Raw genomic sequence first — 20,286 nt, forward strand, 5'->3', positions numbered from 1 at the left:
AATATTCATTTCAGTGTTTGTTCAATGTTATTTTGTTCTATTTATCAATGGAGTCTGTGGTGACAGCATGATCTGTTACTTAGGCCAGTCCTTATGACAGGTCGAAAGGTATCAGATACTATTTTCCAAAAATCATGATTTTTAAGCAAATATAGTTTTGTTTGTGTGATGATAACCAATATTGTGGAATAAAGTTTACGCTGACTGACTGCAATCCCAAAATCTCTTCCAAGAATATTATTTCCTTGTCAAGAAATCAAGTTATGACTCATCAGCTAAGCTAATGGGCTTAAATTAACTGAGGCATGCTGTTTCAGTTTATATTGTATACAGCATGATGTCAAATTAATTTTATCAGCTAAATACACATTGGGTCAAAATAAAGATGCATATTTCTTGATTTATAGTTTGCATTTATTGCCACAGAACCTAGTCAGTGAACCCAGTCCTTGTGTGTCATCTCCCACAATTTCATTTGCAAAAAAATATGAAGGAAATGTTCATAAGAACTTCGACTGTACAATACAAAAATGACAGTTTCTTCAAGTTATTGCCGAAAAATTTACCACACTACAGTCTATTTTTTGCCCCATGAAATTGATCAGTAGAAACAAAAGCTTTACTCTAAAAATGGTGATGGCATTGTCATACTTCATGCAGAAGGCACAGTCAGGCAAAGGACAGCACATGCTATTACACATGCTTGAAAGCTTAATGTCCCCTGTTATTTTATCACGTTCCATGATCTCTCTGTGTTAAATGTTGTCATTATGCACCACTCTTCACTACATAGTGACCTTTTGGTCCACTAAGAGGTGTGTATTTTGTAAGAGCAGAACAGGTTCTTTATTATTTTCCATTATATGGTATATACTTTGATTAAAATAACTTTCTGATTGACGTTTCAGTGGGTTGAGTGGTATAGTGCAGTGACAAGCCCTTCACAATTCCTTCTCGAGTGCAGCATTTTTGCTGTGTTGCTGATTTTATTGGCATGTGCAGACCTTCACCAGGGATGGCTGGCTGTAAGCAGGCAACGCAGACCCACGACTGCAGTCTGTCAGTCACAAAGTAATTTTAGTTGAAGTGTAGTAATATGTTTGTGGTGAAAGAGCCAGTGACATGGGTATCATGTGACAGCTTGGGTGTCTGCACAATTCCATTGAGGTTTTCTCTTCTGTGCAAATGCTCTTTTGCAGTTGTAGGAGTTCTTGTTCTAACAATTGTACCTATCAGAGTACTTTTAGGTGAGTGGATATTTACAGTGCTGCTACTTTGTGTTAATTTGTGAATATTTATTTATTTATTTCAGAGATCTGGTTGTACTTTTGGTACTAATGATGAAGAAACCAAAAGAAACGATACAAACGACACACAAACAGAAGATAATGTGAGTACTGATCTAGTTACACAGCATTAAACTTTAAACAAACAGCTAAATTGTACAATAATCTTATTTCTCCTTTGAATTTAATACCTGATGAACCATATGTTACACAGTCATAATTTTTATTATAGCTACACCTTTACTTATGAAAATACTCTGTAATATTGCAGTGAACATTTACAATGCTTCCTGACTACTTACAAATCACACTGATGCTAACAGGGTGTACCTTGGACAAGGTTATGGCATTTTCCTTCCCCCATCCTCTTTTTGTAATGATTGTACCTGTGTCCAGAGCAGTCGTAGGTTAATGGATATCTACAGTGCTGTTACTTTGTGTTCATTTGTGAATATTTCTTTATTTCAGAGATCTGGTGTCAATGATGAAGTTATGGGGGAAAATGCTATAAACCATGAACAAACTGAACATAATGTGAGTATTGTTCTAGTCATACAGCACTGAACTTTAAACACACAGCTAGCATGTACAACGGTCTTATTTCTCCTCTGAATTTAATACAGTTTAAACCAGTCCTTCATCTCAAATTACTTAGACATTGTAGATAACTCTTCACATCAGCGTCAAGATGTAAGTCAATATCTTTGAAAGGACATGAAATAAAATAAAGGTGTAAGTTCAGTTTTGGAATGTGTGATACGTTGTTGTAAACAGTATTTTTCATCTATATTGTTTTGCACACTACTAATGATTAATCTATTTAGCTATATAAGATGATGCACATCTGAATATTGGAAGATTATGTTCACGAGTCATGACAGATGCTGATACCATAGTAGTCTTTGTTAAAACTATATTTAGAAGGAAAGTATATATGAAGGGCTACTCTGAATATTTGAAAAAGTGTCAGAAATAGATACTTTACAAAAACTTATTGCTACATGTCATAAATGTACTTCCTTTCTAGTTGTGTGCTCTTGGGCAGTCTCTAAAACCACACAGTGAAATACTTTAATAAATTGTTACTTGAGCTGGTTGTTTAAAAGTCTGCAGGGAGATGTAGATGCTTATGGTGCCTTGAAATGATTATCATATATAGGGTGGGCCACTGGTAGCTACCAACACCCAGTCTGACAAGAGGGCTCGTGTAGCCAGTCGTCCTGACTCAGGAGCGAAATCTAAGGGTATCATATCTAGTAACAGAACACATGCTGGCAGTCAGAATGTGTTTTTAATTTTTAAAAGGAAAGAGGGCAGCTTTGAGAAAGTTTCACCTTTCTATATTCAAAAAGGGCTAGAGGGCTTTGCTGAAAGTTGAAAATCTGCTAAGCGATTGCTGGGACGCTGCAGGTGGAAACTGCTGGTTTCGTATTAAGCTAAGAATCTGCAGAATGCGCAATCCTTTGGGGAATATGCCATCGAAACTGAGCTGCACACCACCTTGAATGATAGCAAAGGTGTTGTGACATGCAGGGATATTCCCAAAGAGGAACTGAAAGATAAGTGGGCTCCAGAAGTAATAGTTGACATGCAAAATATCATGAAGAGGGTGGATGGGGTTCTTGTTAAGTCCGACTCCTTTATCCTGACGTTCAGTAGCATGAAACTCGCTGAGCATATTAAGGCAGGTTTCCTTCGCTTATGTGTGCGGCCTTATTTACATAACCCAATGCAGTGATTCAAATGACAGTGCTTTGGGCATAATACTCTTGGGTGTCATGGAGAAGTTACTTGTGGCAAGTGTGGTCAGGACGCCCATGAAGGTGTCCATTGTTAGTCTCCATTGAAGTTTGTGAATTGCTCTGGACCTCACCCTGTCTGGAGTCAGGACTGCAGTGTGTATCTGGAAGAATGGAAGATACAGGAGCTTAAAACTATGAAGCTCATCCCCTATGGGAGGCAAAAAACTTATGGAAAGCCATGCTGCACCCGTGTTTTGCTACCTCCTTCACTTCAGTTGTTAAACAGCCAATGCCGGAAAGCTAGTGCTGCTACAAAAACGGAGGCTGCTAATGTCAGCACTAGTACCTGTATGTGTCAATGCACTTGTGCTACTGCGGTCATTTCTAAGCCTGTCCCTCCCCAAAGAACTTCAGAAAAAGCTGTGGTTGCTGACATTGTGGCGCTCCCTACCCATCCAAAGGTTCCATCTGATATGCTGTACAATGCTGCCACACCCACAACTGCAGTAGTGGCTGCAAAGTCTAGGCAGGGGAAAAAAAGCCAAGGCAAAAAGTCCAACACCTGTTGAACTGGGCAGAAAACAGCCTGACGTTCTTGAGATCGACCTCTCTTGACGTCTCTCTCGAGTCTTCTTTAGAGGCTATGGAGCCTGATGTCAGATAGGGGCAACCATCTTGCTCCAAAACTGAACTTCCACCCATTGTGGGCTCACCTCCCCATCAGAAAGTCAGGATGAAAGTACTACCCCCCCCCCCCCCCCCACACACACACACACCCCCACCCCCCACCCCCGCCCAAATAGATGGCTCCTATTATACAAACATGAAAGGATTCAGGATGCTCATGGAGGAACTGAAACTCCTAATGCAGCAATGCCCTCTGTGCTTGTGTTTACAGGAAACATGTTTCAAAGCATCTGATGCCCCTGCACTATGGGGCTATCGCTATATCACAAGGATGTCCTGACGGGGGCAGAGGCAAAGTAGGGGTTACCGTGTTTGTCAATTTTGTCAATAATGGGCACCACTCCTCTGCTCTTCCCCTGTATACCAACCTGCAAGCAGTTGCAGCTGAAATTTCTGCACGTTAGAGGCTTAAAGTTTGTTCTCCTTATTTACCTCCACTGAATGCAGTAGACTCTGAGGCTCTTGCGGATCTTATCACTCAACTCCCCCGACCATTCCTCTTCCTGGGAGACTTCAATGCCCGTCATGTCCTGTGGGGCTCAACATCTACTTGCTGTTGGGGTCGAGTTTTGGAAAGCCTCCTGACATCTCGAGAGCTGTGCATCCTAAATACTAGTACTCCAACTCATTTTTGTGCTGCTTCTGGGTCATTCTCAGCCATTGACCTACCTCTCTTCTGCCGGCCGCGGTGGCCAAGTATTTCTAGGCGCTTCAGTCCAGAACTGCGCGCTGCTACGGTCACAGATTCAAATTCTGCCTCGGGCATGGATGTGTGAGAGGTCCTTAGGTTAGTTAGGTTTAAGTAGTTCTAAGTTCTAGGGCACTGATGATCTCAAGTGTTAAGTCCAATAGTGCTTAGAGCCATTTTCTACCTCTCTTCTCTCCATCCTTTGCCGACTCTGTTCACTGGGAGGTCATTGACAACCTTCATTCCAGCGACCACTTCCTAATCCGCCTTTAGCTACTTGAAGGTGTGTTGTAGGAACAGAAGCCACCAATATGGCTGTTTGGCGGGGCTAACTGGACACTGTTTGGCCAGTTGGCTGTGTTTGAACACCATGACAGCATCCAGGAATGGGTGGATCACATCACACGTGTTCCATCATGTTGCTGATGTATCCATACCAAAGTTTTTCAGCCCTCTTCAGATGCGACCTGTCCCTTGGTGGACAGAAGAGTGCCATTTAGCCACCCGGGACAGGCGTGTGGCGCTTTGACAGTTTAAATGCCGCCTGACAGCAGACAATCTCACACCATTTCGACTCGCGAGAGCCAGGGCTCGCCGCGTCAGTAGAGAGAGCAAAAATTGGTCATGGCATGAGTTCCTGAACTCCATAAATCATTCCAGTTGTTCCTACAAAGTATGGGAAGCCATTCAGGGGATTTCTGGTAAACACAGCCATTTACTGATAGCTGCAGTGCTGCACTAAGGTTGCCTCCAAACAACACCTAGAGACGTTGCTCAGACGCTGGCCGAGCATTTTGCACAAACTACTGCCAGTGCAAGCCAGGATCCAGCATTTCGTCACTACTGTGCGACTGTCGAGAGGGAAAAGTTGAACTTCAGATCCAACAGTTCTGAGGTCTACAACTCCCCTTATGGGAGCTTGAATCGGCACTGACTTCCGACTTCCGACACTGCACCCAGTCATGACCACATCTGGTACTGCATGCTTTGACATTTGCCGGCGGCGTCAAAGGAAGTCGTCCTTGAATGTTTCAATCTAATATGGCAGACAGTCGTATTCCACAACTCGTTGAGGGAGGCAATTCTAATCCCTCTCCTCAAACCAGAAAAGGACCGCACATGACCCAGTAGTTACCGGAGTATCGCCTCAACGAGCTGTGTAGGAAAGACCCTGGGAAAGATGGTTAACTGTCATCTGGTCTGGCTGTTAGAGACCAGGTAACTCCTTAGCTGCTCTTGGTGTGGATTCCAAAAATTTCAGTCCACAGTCGACAACCAGACCCTCTTAGATGTGGCTATTCAGCAGGCTTTCCTCGATCAGCATCACTGTATTGGTATATTCTTTGATGTCAGTAAGGCATGCGATACTACTTGGAGACACTGTATTCCCATGCAACTGCATCAATGGGCCTTTGGTTGCCACCTCCCCATTACCATCTGGCGGCAGCTCCTCCTGGTGTGCCAGGTGTGGAAGTTTCTTGCAGCTCCAACTTCACCCATTCACTGTTATTGTTGGTCATCCACCTTTGGACCGTCTTTTTTCCCACCGTCCCTGAGCCATGATGCCATTTGGGATCCATGTGCAATGCGTGCTGGAATCCCTGTATGGTCCAAATCCAGGGTTTTAACCACCTGCCACCCTGGTTACTGGAGAGGCCCAGAGTGATTTTTAGATTTGGTGGGGTACAAGAGAGATTGGACCCCTGCTTCCATTTTTAATGCAACATTTTCTACCATTTTATCTGAGCAGCACGACTATGTAGCTGTTTCTATGGATGGGTCAAAACAGGGGGATTCTATTGGTTGCTTTGTTGTTTTTTTGGATTGTGTCCTCAATGTCCAACTGCCTCAGATGTTTACTGCCTTTGATGCAACAATTTCTGCGATCTTGCGGGCACTGGAGCAGATGAGACCCTCTTCCCGTCCTAAATTTCTTGCCTGTTCAGATTCACTAAGTGCTTTCACTCGTTGCAACATTTGTACCCAGCAACTAATACAGTCCACAGGATCCAGGATGCCCTCCTTCAACTACAACAACTGGGGAAGGAGGTGGCTTTCTACTGGGTTCTAGGGTACATCGGCATTGCTGGGAACAAAAAGGCAGATCTCGCAGCCAAGGAGGCGTGTCTCGATTCACAACTATTTCAGTGTGCCATCCCCCTGCACGCACTTACCTCACTGTTGAGCTCAAGAGTCTTACATCTGGGAGGATGAGTGGCTGTAAATGACTGGCAATAAGCCCTGTTTAGTTAAGCCCACAACGCGTGTGTGGTGTACTACTTCCAGTCACGTAGACGGGATGAGATTCTCCTCACTCGTCTTCATATAGGTCATAGGCCTATGACACATGGTTCTTTGCTCTGTGGAGAGGACCCTCCAATGTGTGGTGCTTGTGGCATCCAGATCACTATGTGCCACGTTTTATTGGGTTGTGTTTTATTTTCTGACCAGCGCCCCATGGCTGACTTGTCTGTGGATCTGCCATCTCTTTTAGGAAATAATCAAACAAATGTGGTTAAAGTTCTGTGACTTGTCCAATGTTTTTACCAAGATCTTAGGGAGAGGGTCTTAATTTGTTCACAGGGTGACTGGCTCACCTATATTTTACGTAAGTGGCCAGCCAGTGACAATTTTCTGTAGCATCCTTGACACTCCTTTCTCATTTTACTTAGGTTTTATTTTCTTATGCAGCATTTTTCATCGTTTCCAGCTTTCTTTACTTATATGCTACCATTTTACTAATTTTGTCCACATTCGTTTCTTTGAATGTGTGTTAGGGTGCTGATAACCTCGACATTGAGTGCCCCCCCCCCCCCCCCCCCCACACACACACACACACACACGGTCGCTCACCACGAAGCCTCTTTCAGATTGTCAGGTGCTGCTAAACTGTCTCACTTGAGTACATGGCATCTCCATCTCCTCACTGGTCATTCAAAATCTGATGCTGTTTTTGCTGTTGTATACTAGTAAGACTAGTAAGTTTTAGTAACTAAACTAAGCATGAATATAAGGAGTAGGATAGAGTGCTACTTACCGTAAAGATGACCTGTTAAGTTGTGGACAGGCACAATGAAAAGACTGCTACACATGCAGCTATCAGCCAAAGCCTTCCTCAGCAAAGAAAACATACACACATTTACGCAAGCACACACACCTCACACACATTCGGCCACCACCACCGGCAACTCTTACTGGATTTTTTTTTTTTTTTTTTTTTTTCCTGAGGAAGGCTTTGGCCGATAGCTGCATAGGCATGTTTTCTCGTAGTGCCTGTCTGCAACTCAACGGGTCATCTTTACTGTGAGTATTAATCTATCCTATTCCTTGTATTGTTGTTATTCCAACCTGGAGTTTGCATTGTTTAAATGATACATTAACATTATTTGTGTGCTCCAGTGATTGTTCTACCTGTCACAGAGAATTACAACTAGAATCATTTTCATACCTGCTGATTGTGTATGTGTACGAAGTTATGTTGACATCTGGGTCTTCTGGGTGCTTCACATCTTTGTCAGACAGTAATCACCATAACTGTTAATGCATTTATCCCACTGTGAAATAAGGCAATCAGTGCCTTTCTGGAAAAATGGTAACTGTTGCCTATGAAACCGTGATTGTACCCAGGTGTGCACCTCTTCATCTGAAGCCAATAGGCGGCCACAAATGTCTTTCTTCAGGCCTTCAAAGATTTCCCAGTCAAACTGTAGTGCACCAAGTTCAAGGGCCCAAGAATATTGATGGACAGCATCACTCTGTTGCAGAGTAATCCCTGCCCACATGTTGTCAATGTTGTTTCGACTATGCTGCAAGAGTTTCATTGGAAAGCCGTTACACATCCTCCTTACAGTTCTGATCTGACCCCATGCACTTTCCATGTTTTTGGAGCACTGAAGAAAGACATTCATGGCCGTTGACTTGCTTCAGACAAAAAGGTGCACATCTGGGTACAATAATGTTGCTGTAGGCAATTAAAAACATTTTTCCATTAAGGCACTGACCATCCTCTCTCACAGCGGGACAAATGTATTAACAGTTATGACAATTACTTTTGCAATAATAATCAGTATACATACTTTTTTTCCACCTGTCTCAATTTCATTTGACTGCCCTTTTATAAGAAGGCATCAGATCAAGACTGCTAGGTGGACAATGAAGAGTCTCGATTTTGGACATATAGGAAATTCTCCTATGTCTCAGTTACTAATGGTGCCTTCTTAAAGCGTGTTTATAACAGTGTGTTAAACCTGTAACATTCCGCTACTGAACTGTGTGTGCCATCTAGTATCTCTCTCTCTCTCTCTCTCTCTCTCTCTCTCTCTGTCACACACACACACACACACACACACACACACACACACACACACACACTCACACACTCTCTAGTTGTTTAGGTGATAGCCTCTCTGTGAACATATGAACTAAAGCATGCCAATTTCTTCTATCATGCACTACTTTCTGCAGACTTTCCAGGTTGGAACCCATTACTTCTGTGATTCCATCAATCCATCTCATTCTTTGCTACCATTTTCTTGTTGTTCCTTCAATCTTCCCTAACACTCAGGTGTTTTCCAGTGAATCATGCCTTATCATGATGTACCTGTAATACGTCAGTTTTTATTTCAGTATCAGACCTTTCGAGGAGCAGTCTGGTTTTATTTGTTGCAGTACTGACCTATTCGTTCTCTTTGTGGTCCATGGAACTCTGAAGAGTTTCCTCCAACACTACAATTCAAAGAAGTCTATTATACACCATTCAGTCTTTCTTATGGTCCAGTTCTTACATCCATACATCACACTGGAGAAACAATAGCCATTACTATATGGATTATTGTTGTCTGCTCCTTAAAACGTTCTCAAGGTTGGATATTGCTTTTCTGCCAAGTAACAATAAGTACAAAAAGTATAACACTATAGCAAACTCATCCGACTGTGGTGTGGGTTTAGTGTTGGTAAACCCAGCCACCGATGACAGTTTTTTGTTTTTCTTAGATATTATGGTATGTCAAAAAGCTAGTATTTGGCTGTTTCAGGGCTGTGGGCTTGAGATAGCTGATGTAACTAAAGACAAAACTGCAGGGAACTGGGAAGCAACTGTTATCCCAAATCAACTCGGGGATGATGGGAATACTATGTTTATGAATCTATCACCCAATAATCAGTACATATTTCTGCAATTATATAAGCTACTCTTAAGGTGTACCGACTACAGATGTATCCTGTGAAACACATATTTCCATAGGTTTCAAATCAAGTAACGATGTGAAAAGGATTAGAAAATATCAGATTCCACAGAGCATTTATGAAGCAAGGCAGTTGGTGAAGAGAGAGATTTCAATTCGAAAGTGCAACTTCCCTGTCTCCAAGCCGGCCGCTGTGGCCGAGCAGTTCTAGGCACTACAGTCCAGAACCGCACTGCTGCTACGGTCTCAGGTTCAAATCCTGCCTCGGGCATGGATGTGTGTGATGTCTTTAGGTTAGTTAGGTTTAAGTAGTTTCAAGTCTAGGGGACTGATGACCTCAGATGATAAGTCCCATAGTGCTTAGAGCCATTTTGAACACTGTTTCCATCTGGGAACTGAATTCTGCACTTCTGGTGTCATTTAACCGCTCCTAAAAGTTCAAATACAGTGCAGAGTTTAGACAATAATGTGAAATAAATTCTTATATCTATTTGTGTGTGTGTGTGTGTGTGTGTGTGTGCAATTGAATTTAATGTGAATCTTGTTGATGTATTAAAGTAAGTATTGAAACAAAGTTTCTATCAGTCATGGAAATTGAATCTACATTATAGTGTTTATAGTTTGTTTACAAAATATTGCGGTTTGCTGCAAAGCTGCCATGTTGATTGTTTCAGGGCACTGTTCCAGTCATTAATGCTATTACTGAAATTAACCAGGATAAAACTCTTACCCCAAATCACCCTGAAGATGATGTAAGTTTCATATTTACGTCTATTATCATTTAAACAGTTAATATTTCATGAAAGGTACTCGAGTGTCTGATTTCAATCATGATAAAGAGCTGGCCGTTGTGGCCAAGCGGTTCTAGGCGCGTCAGTCTGGAACCGCGCGACCGCTACGGCCGCAGGTTCGAATCCTGCCTCAGGCATGGATGTGTGTGATGTCCTTAGGTTAGTTAGGTTTACGTAGTTCTAAGTTCTAGGGGACTGATGACCTAAGATGTTAAGTCCCATAGTGCTCAGAGCCATGATAAAGAGTGGAACTGACTCTCTTTGAGAACTACTATACAATGGGCAGGCTTACAGAACTGCTTCTAAAACCCCAATGCAGTACGTAGAGATGAGGTGGTAGACATCCTTATTGCTTCCCTTAATGCAGTCTTTCTTGTTCTGTGAAATATCGGGGGAACTGCCAGGTGTCAGTATTAGCCTGAGTTAGTTAGTCAGATTTTCAGTGGATCATTTTGCACACTAGATTGTCATGATGTGGAATGAGTCTTTTGATATTTACATCACAAATTAATTTGTTCGTATGGTTACATTTTGAACATTTCTAAGGTTTTTTCCATTCTCTCTCTCTCTCTCTCTCTCTCTCTCTCTCTCTCTCTCTCTCTCTCTCTCTCTATTTCTAGTGGAAAAAAGCTATTCAGATATGAGTTAATAATTCCTACCCACCACCTTTTTCACATTACAGTAATAGAAATTCTTCTATGGAATAGAAGTTGTCAAGGAGAAACTTATTCAGTTTGTTACAAAATTTTACTTTTCTGTCTGTCAGATATTTTATATCACTGGGTAAGTGATGAAAACATTTTGTTGCAACATTGTGCATCCCTTTTTGTGCTAAAGACCACCTTAAGATGGAGTAATGAATGTCGTTTTTCTTTCTGGTATTTTAATTATGGACCTCATTATTCCTTTTGAACTGTAGTGGATTATTTACAACAAACTTCATGATGGAATAAATATACTGTGAAGCAGTAATCAGAATGCCCAACTCCTTAAACAGGTGCCGACAAGATGATCATGGGTGAATACCGGATAATATTCTTACAGCAAGGTTTTGCACAATGAGGACTGTTTCTTAAAGATGAGTTATCCCACAACATTATTCCATATGACATTACTGAATGAAAATGAGCAAAATATGTCATCTTACTGATTTGTCTATGCCCAAGATTTGCAATGATTGTATGTGCAAGTGTGGCTGAACTAAATTGTTTTAGGAGTTGTTTACCCAGATTATTATTTCTTCACCATGTGTTACACTTATCATTGGTATAGTACCTCTGGATGTGCAGAAGTGAATGTGTTTCGTCTTTCTAAAATTGGGGTTGAGGCCAGTCAATGACAGTTCTAAGAACTTTGTTCACCATTTCTTCTGTTTCCATACGTATGCTTGGATTGATTACAATACTAGTGTCATCCGCAAAAAGAACTAATTCTGCTTGTTGTATACTGGATGGAAGATCATGTACACATATGAGGAACAGTACTTTGGGGAGCTTCATACGTGATTTCTTCCCAGTCAGAATTAAGTCCCTGGAATATATTGCTCGATTAGCTAAGTACAACGTTCTACATTCTTTTGGTAAGATATGACATTATCCATTTATTGGGTATAACCTCAGTCCTATAAAAGTCAATTTATCTGGGAGAATTCTCTGACTCATGCAACCAAATGCCTTAGAGAGGTTGCAGAAATTACCAATCAGTGGTATTTTATTATTTCATGTGTGTAAAATTTGGTGAGTGAACGTGTAAATGGCATTCTCAGTAGAGCAACCCTTCTGAAGCATACTATTGTTGCTAAGGTGAGATACTATTCTAGAGTGCTTCATCTTCTCAAAAATTTGGAATGTTGTCAACAGTGAAACAGGTTCGTAGTTACTGACATATCTCTTACCACTTTTCTTGAAGACGGATTTAACTACACATATTTCAGTCTCTCTGTAAAAATGTCCTGGGTTAGTGATGTGTTAAATATTTCAGACAAGACTGGGCTTATTATATGGCACAAATGTTAAGTGCTCTATTGGAAACATCATCAAAAGCAGACGAACTTTTATTTATGAGAGAATGTATAATTTTCTTAATTTCAAAACTAAAAGTTTATGATTGAATTTTATGGAAGTTGCTTTTTCAGCATACTGCTGGGATATTGCTTTTGAACTTTTTGTTCCTATACTTTCTACTATGATTATTAAATGCATTTGCTACCCATGACTCATCATTTATAGCCCTTCTATTCAGTTCAGTAGTGATGTCATGTTCTGTGGCTGGTTGTCCTGTCTCTCATTTCACTACATTCAATACAGGCTTAAGTCTGTTGTCCGAAGAACTGATTTCTGACATTATGTGCAAGTTTCTTGATTATTTAATAATCTTTCTTAGTAATTTTGAGTAGTTTTCATAGAGTACAACTGCTGCAGGATCCCTACTTGTTCTTGCCAAAAGGTACATTTCACAACACACTTTAATCCCTCTAGTGATCCATTGTTTTTTTATATGGCTGTTTAGTACACTTTCTGATTAACTTGTCTGGAAAGTTATTTTCAATTAATGAAATTTCGTGGAATAATGTATAAGCTGTCAGTATTTTAAAATCTTGCACCAATCTGTCTTATTTGTAGCCAGTGTGTAATGAATTTGGCTTTGACATCTGAATGTCTAATGTTAATATTCCTTCCTTCTTTCCTTATTGGAAGAGAGTGAATTTAATTTTGTGTGTTTGTTTTTGTAGTAACTGAATTTACTGTGATTCTTGTTGATGTATTAAAGTAAATATGGAAAGAAAGTTTCGGTCAACCATAGAATTTGAATCCATTACAGTACTTATAGCCTGTTTCCAAAATATAGCAGTTTGTTGGAAAGTTGGCATTTTGAATGTTTCAGGCCACTGTTCCAGTAGCACTTGATGCTGCTAGTGCTATTATTAAAAACAACCTGGAGGAAACTCTCATCCCAAATCACCTTGAAGATGATGTAAGTTTCAAATCTGAATCTACTATCCTTTAAACAGTTCATGCTTCAAGAGAGGTACTTGAGTGTCTCATTTCAGTCCTGATGAAGAGTGAAACTGATTTTTCTTTCTGTGAGAAGTAGAGTCTGCAATGTATAGACTTGCAAAAATTGTTCTAGAAGACAAATGTATTACAGGATTTTGCAGAATGTAGAAAGTCATGGGAAAAAATCCTTATTGCTTTTATTAATGCAGTCTTTCTTGTCCTGTGAAGTTTTAGGGGAACTGCTACATGTCTAGTATTAGCCTGAAATTTCACGGAATAATCTATAAACTGTGGAAACTTTAAACCTCACATTAATCTGTCTTATTTGAAGCCAGTGTCTAATACATTTGGCTTTGACTACTGAACATTAATATTCATTCCTTCTTTCCACATTGGAAGAGAGTGTGCTTAATGCGTGTATTTGTTTGGAAATATATTATTAAAGGAAAGGTTCTGTCAGGCCCTGGTATGTGGGGTTAGTGATTTGGCAAGATTCTACTATACAGTATTACTAGCTGACAAAAAAAAAGTGTTTTGTATTGTGTGAAAGCTAGCATTTTGTTGTTTCAGGGCAATGGTCCAGTAATCACTGATGTCACTAGTGGTAATATCGAAGACAACCTAGAAGAAGCTATAACATCAGATGACGTCAGAGATGATGTGAGTATTGAATTTATCGATCTTACATTCTTTAAGCAGATCACACTTGAAGAGAGATCCTTGAGGCTTTAATTCAAACCTTACTGAAGAGTTCAACTGCCCTTTTTCCATGTGGGAGCTGAACTCTGCTTATTGTTAGTGAGTGAAATTGTGCTAAATATCCAAATGCACTACCGTATGTTTCAGAACAGAAATAATGTTGTGGAAATAATCTTTTACTCAGCACATCATGGTGTTGCACTTAGAACCTGCATCAGAAAACTGTGGCCAACTGGTTTGTGATTTAATTTTTTTATTTTTTTATTTATTGTCCTCTGAATCAATACTGTACATAACATGCACATGGTGACGCACAATCATACATTTGATGTTGGACATTTCAGTCCTAGATTCCAGGATACTACTGACCTGTAAGAGGTATTGATCTACTATTATAATTGTGACTGCTCGAGGTAACAATATGACAGACATTTCTGCATGGGTAACTTTTAAATATATTTTACAATGTTGAGAAGAGCTATGAATGTACTTGGAAGATTGATATGCTTTGGTAGCTCCACAAATCTAGCTTGCAGTGACATGTTTGCACCTTCATAAGATCCAAACTTTCATAACGATTTTTCAGTTATCAAGACAAGAATACACACACTGAACAGTAAAAAGCTAACCCTTGATCCTCTGTTTCTAGTGTGATTATAGTTCATCCACAGTAAAATTCTCCCTTCTGTTTCATTGTTTGTGGTTAGCTTTCAAAAAGCTACTTCTCAGTTGTGACTGATGGTACAGTGATTGATGGAATGAGCAGCTAGCACTGATTTTAAATTTTTGTTCAGAAAAATTATGTCACTGTTAATTAGTCTATCACAGTCTTTCTTAAACTATTTTTGGTTCATACTGAGGCCACTGCTTGAGTTGACAAAATTTGCTGAGGTTTTTATGTCCCATTTTTGGAAGTAACTTACACTGTTGCTGCATGTTGAGGATTTTAATGTCAACATCCTCAGACGACTAAACACCATCAAATCTCAAATTCACAGATTGTGTGAAGCCAACTGAGAAAGCACCAGTTTGACAAGGTTTTTGCATGATCCTGGCATTCCATATCATCGTGTATCCAAGAACTGAGTTGATAATTATGAATTACTAATTTCATACCTGTGGCTTTGCTCATGCGTGCATATGTTACATATATTGGATACATCTTCTCGTCCTACCTCTCCATGTCCATCTCCTCCTCCTCCTCCTCCTTGTCTTCTTCTTCCTCCACCTCTCTCTCTCCATCTCCTCTTCCCCCTCTCTCTGTCCATCTGCTCATCCCCTCTCTTTGTCCACGTTATCACTCTCTCTGTCCCCCCCCCCCCCCCAAAAAAATCACTCTCTCTGTCCCCCCCCAATCACTCTCTCTGTCTGCCTCTCCCCCCCCCCCCCATCCACCTCCTCACCCTCTCTCTGTCCATCTCCTTCCCCCCTCTCTGTCCATCTCCTTCCCCCCCCCCCTCTGTCCATCTCCTTCCCCCCCCCTCTGTCCATCTCCTTCCCCCCCCCCCTCTGTCCATCTCCTTCTTCCCCCTCTCTGCTCCACCTCCCTCTGGCCTTCTCCTCCTTCCCCTCTAGCTGTCCAGCTCCTCCTCTCCCTTTCTCTCTGTATTCACCTCCTATATCACCCTCACTCCAGGGGGAAGCTTGGTGGTTCTTACCACTTAAATAAATCTCTCATATATTTTAAGCCAAATGACACACTGATTAAGGCATTAGATTCTTATTTGGGACTAGCAATATTTGAACTATTTCCAGTCATACTTACCTAGCTTTCATTGCTCAAAATCATCTTAGGTGAATGCCAGAGTCTTCCCATTAGCAGCCAGATATCAGTTCATTTTATGCAGCTTTCGCCAGATGTGATAAACTCTGATGTTAAATGACCTTGAAGTCATAAATGCATTAAACACTAATCTCTTTTCTTCCATGTCTATATGAAAACTTTGTGCAGTAAGATAATTTGGCATTTATGAAAAGCAAGATCTGGTCACACTTTACGTGGCAAAGTCATTTTGGCTACAAAGGAAAAAGAAGGGGGTGCTATTCTTTTAGGTACTCGGTCAACATCAGAATTCAGGTAAGCGTGGCTGCAGGTGAAACTGCTAATGACGCTTGTGTGTCACTCACCAATTGCTGAGCTGACCTGCTACATTCCTGACTTTTAAGATATGAACTCATTCGTAAGTTTGAGGATATGGATGCACAGAGGTATAACAGCTGGTGAAAACAATGATCTGGGCATACTGGTCTGCCACTTGGCTACTTGCTTGAAAATGATCATCCTGATACACCTTTGATAAATGTCTTTGGACACTTGTGTACCTTTTCTGGTGCGAGAAACCAGTGCAGCCTAAGTCGCTACAGTTTTCTATGTCTCACATTTTATCATTGTGCCTGCTGTAGACATGGAAGGCAGGCAGGCTTGAGTTCAGTTTTTCATTAACATTCCAGTCATTAGGGATAATTCTCTAAATAAGAAGATCAGTCAGTTTACTGACTGATCTGTCCTCCATTACATCTGATGATAAGATTGATGTGGAACATACCTGAAAATCATATATTATGTGTGACTGCCTATCTAAATAATAATTTGTCATCTGCATGACAGGCTTACCCACTTCTTGTAAGCAATTAGTCAACTATATTTCTTTGTATGCTGGGCACTTTGAAATTTGAATGTATTCAATAAGGGACATCTTAAATGTCTGAGCTGCACCATGAGGTGGATTTCAGAAGTATTTATGTGACAGACCAGCGTTCTGGCATGCAACCCATCACCAGTGGCACATACTGTGCATGTCTACATGAATTGACATGCCTGTCAGGCGTAAATTCTTTATGATAATTATAAATGATGTTGATCTCTGTGGTACATAGATTGTCATATGTACATCTTATAAAACTGTTAGACATGGAACGGAATGAGAATGATGATCTCTTTGAAACACATTGAAACACGAGCACTAGACAATTACTTCCATTAATTGTGTGTGAAGTGCAATGTCACTTGTCTCAGCCACAATTGTGGGTCATGTTGGACAATGTTCTGATCATTGGATGATAAATATAATGCTTTCCTTAACAAATTTCTCATGGTATTTGAGAGTTGCTTTCCATTAGAATGTTCTAAATGGGGTACTAGCAGTAGTAGGCAGCCCAGGTGGCTGACTAGTGGGATAAGGATATCATGTAGAACAAAGTGAGAATTATAACAAAATGTTAGAAGTAGTCACAATCAAGCTACAGTAGCCCACTACAAACAGTACTGTAAGGTGCTTAAAATGTTATTGGGAAGACAAAGAGTATGTGGTATGCAAATAGAATAGGTAATTCACAGGATAAAATTAAAACCATGTGGTCAGTTGTGAAGGACATGTCTGGTCAACAGCACAAGGTCGACAATATAAAGTCAGTTCATAGTAAAAATATTTCTGTTACTGATAAATCAGATATATGTACAGTAATTAACAATCATTTCCTGAGCATTGCTGCTGAATTAAATAAAATTTTAGTTTCTACAGGGAATCATATAACTTTCTTGGCAAATGCCTTTCCAAGATTGATGTTTGAAATACTCCTCTGTGATACAGACAAGGGGGCGATTGAGTCGATAATTAAATCACTGAAGACTAAGGACTCTCATGGTTATGACGGAGTGCCTAGCGGAATATTAAAGTACTGTACTGCACATGTTAGCCCTGTATTTAGCCATATTTGTAATTTTTCCTTTAGGAATGGTCAGTTTCATGAACGATTAAAGTACTCAGTAGTAAAGTTGCTGTATAAAAAGGGAGAAAGGAATAATGTAGACAATTTTAGACCTATTTGTATGCCATCAGTGTTTGCTAAAGTAATTGAAAATGCTGTGTATGTAAGGATAATTGATCATTTTATATTACACGATTTGCTATTGAATGTACAGTTCGGATTTAGAAGTTGTTTAACAACTGAAAATGCTAAATTCTCTTTTCTCTGTGAGGTACTGGATGGGTTAAACAACAGGTTTCAAATACTAGGCAAATTTTTTATTTAACTAAGGTGTTTGATTGTGTTGATCACAAAATATTGTGCCGGAAGTTGGACCATTACAGAATACAGGGAGTAGCTCACAATTGGTTCACCTCTTACTTTGGCAATAGACAGCAAAAGGTCATTATTCACAATGTTAAGAATGGCTGTGTTGTGGGGTCTGAGTGGGGTACGGTCAAGTAGGGGATGCTCCAGGGATCAGTGTTGAGGCCACTCCTGTTCCTTATTTATATAAATGATGCGCCCTCTAGTATTACGAGTAACTCTAAAATATTTCTGTAAAAATATGGCATTTCAGTCTCTGATCGCTATTTTTTATTTTCTATGACTGGTTTCAGGCTAGCTGCCCATCTTTGGATCATAATTGTAGTTACAGAGTAACCTGTCAGTACAGAACTATTGGTTCACTGTCATAACAGCTCTGTACTGACAGGTTACTCTGTAACTGCAATTATGATCTGAAGATGGGCAGCTAGCCGAAAACCATTCATTGAAAATAAAAAATAGTGATCAAAGACTGAAATGCCATATTTTTATTTAAAGAACAATTGCGGTAATCCCAATAAGACAATCATGTCTGGTTTTGATAAAATATTTCTGTTCACAGATGACACTGGCTTGGCAGTAAATGATGTTGTGTGCGACAATGGCTCAGTTTCAAATAGTGCAGTTCATGACCTAAGTTCATGGCTTGTAGAAAATTAACTAATGCTAAATCTCAATAAGACTCAGTTTTTACAGTGTCGAACACACAATTCAACAAAACATGATGTTTTAATTTCACAGAATGGGCCTATAATTAATGAAACTGAACAGTTCAAATTTCTAGGTGTTCAGATAGATAGTAAACTGTCGTGTAAAGCCCACGTTCAGAGGCTTGTTCAGAGACTTAATTGCTGCAATTTTTACTATTCGAATGGTATCTGAAGTGAGTGATTGTTTGACCTGAAAGTTAGTCTACTTTGCTTATTTTCATTTGCTTATGTCGTATATTATATTTTGGGGTAACTCTTCCCATTCTAAAAGTATAGTTTCATGAGCTGCTGTTCTCAGTACTGTATGTAGAAACATCAAAATATGGAACAGTATGCAGAATCACAGGTTCCTCATTCTGTGAGGGAAGAAGAATTGATTTATAGGGGTTAGATTAAAGAAGGGGGACTGGTAGTTCATCAAAACCCCACTCTCCTGTCTAACATGAGTAACCCTCACCTCACATTGATTCAGGCTAACATGATGACATTATGATGTGTACGCTCTATATTGAAGATGACATAAGCCATTTGTCAACTTTTGTGATTATTCGAGACAATGAACTGCAATAGCCATTCTAATAGATGAATTAAATGAACAACTCATTATATTTTAAAATTAAAACTAAAATAGACTTGATCATGAGAGTACATGTATTAAAAATGCCGACCTTTTTTGGCCAAGTAGTGACCGTCTTCAGACCATATACACAATGATGGCAGCTGTTGGTGGTGAACAGAGCATGTATCATGGAGGCATGCAGTTGCCATTTTTAATAAATGTTTTGTTGCAGTCATGACTATTTTAATTTTAAAACGTTTTGTTGAGATCACTGTTTTACCTCCATAAAAATACTTTCAAAAGTTAGCTCACTATATCTCCAGTTAGTACGTTCATAGCAATAAGGACCTAACAGTACAGTTTTTTGAATTGTAAATTAGTGTTAACAGTTGTTATATGGTCATTGTGGCTTAGTTGGTTAAGTGCTTTTATATGGTGGGAGAGATTCTATGCTTGAACCTAGTGTGAGTCGTGAGTTTTTTCTCCTTTAAGAGAAAAATGCTGCCAAGTTGCACTGTGGTAAGAAGTTCACATTAAACTCAATAAATTAATTTAAAGACTTGATCAGGAAGGCAAGGACATTCTGGAGGTAACAGCACCACTCCAGCGACAGCAGTTTCCATTTAACACAATGTTCTTTACATGTACATTGTTATTCTGCAAATCATTGTGAAATGCATGGCAGATTTACCATGAAATAATGTTTCTTCCCATTTCAATCACATATAGAGTGCGGATAAATGATTGTTTAAACACCTTCGTGCATGCTGTAATTAGTCCAATCTTGTCTTTGTGGTATCTGCAAAGTTATACATAGAGGACTGAAGAATATCTCTAGATTCTTCACTTAATATTGATTCTTGAAACTTAA

General features: G+C 39.9%; 1 protein-coding gene across 9 annotated transcripts in view; it reads left to right on the plus strand.

Annotated features, from left to right (window-relative positions):
- The window catches only part of LOC126183366 (uncharacterized), a 505,494-nt gene that overhangs the window by 161,266 nt on the left and 323,942 nt on the right, over window positions 1-20,286 (plus strand). For all 9 annotated transcript variants that reach the window (XM_049925289.1, XM_049925286.1, XM_049925287.1 and 6 more), the window contains exons 4-8: window positions 1,313-1,390; window positions 1,755-1,820; window positions 10,261-10,338; window positions 13,261-13,350; window positions 13,944-14,033. In XM_049925289.1, the coding sequence (XP_049781246.1) occupies window positions 1,313-1,390; window positions 1,755-1,820; window positions 10,261-10,338; window positions 13,261-13,350; window positions 13,944-14,033 (402 nt within the window). The remainder of the gene's footprint in view (window positions 1-1,312; window positions 1,391-1,754; window positions 1,821-10,260; window positions 10,339-13,260; window positions 13,351-13,943; window positions 14,034-20,286) is intronic.

This window comes from Schistocerca cancellata, chromosome 4, assembly GCF_023864275.1.
Source record: "Schistocerca cancellata isolate TAMUIC-IGC-003103 chromosome 4, iqSchCanc2.1, whole genome shotgun sequence".
Taxonomy (NCBI): domain Eukaryota; kingdom Metazoa; phylum Arthropoda; class Insecta; order Orthoptera; family Acrididae; genus Schistocerca; species Schistocerca cancellata.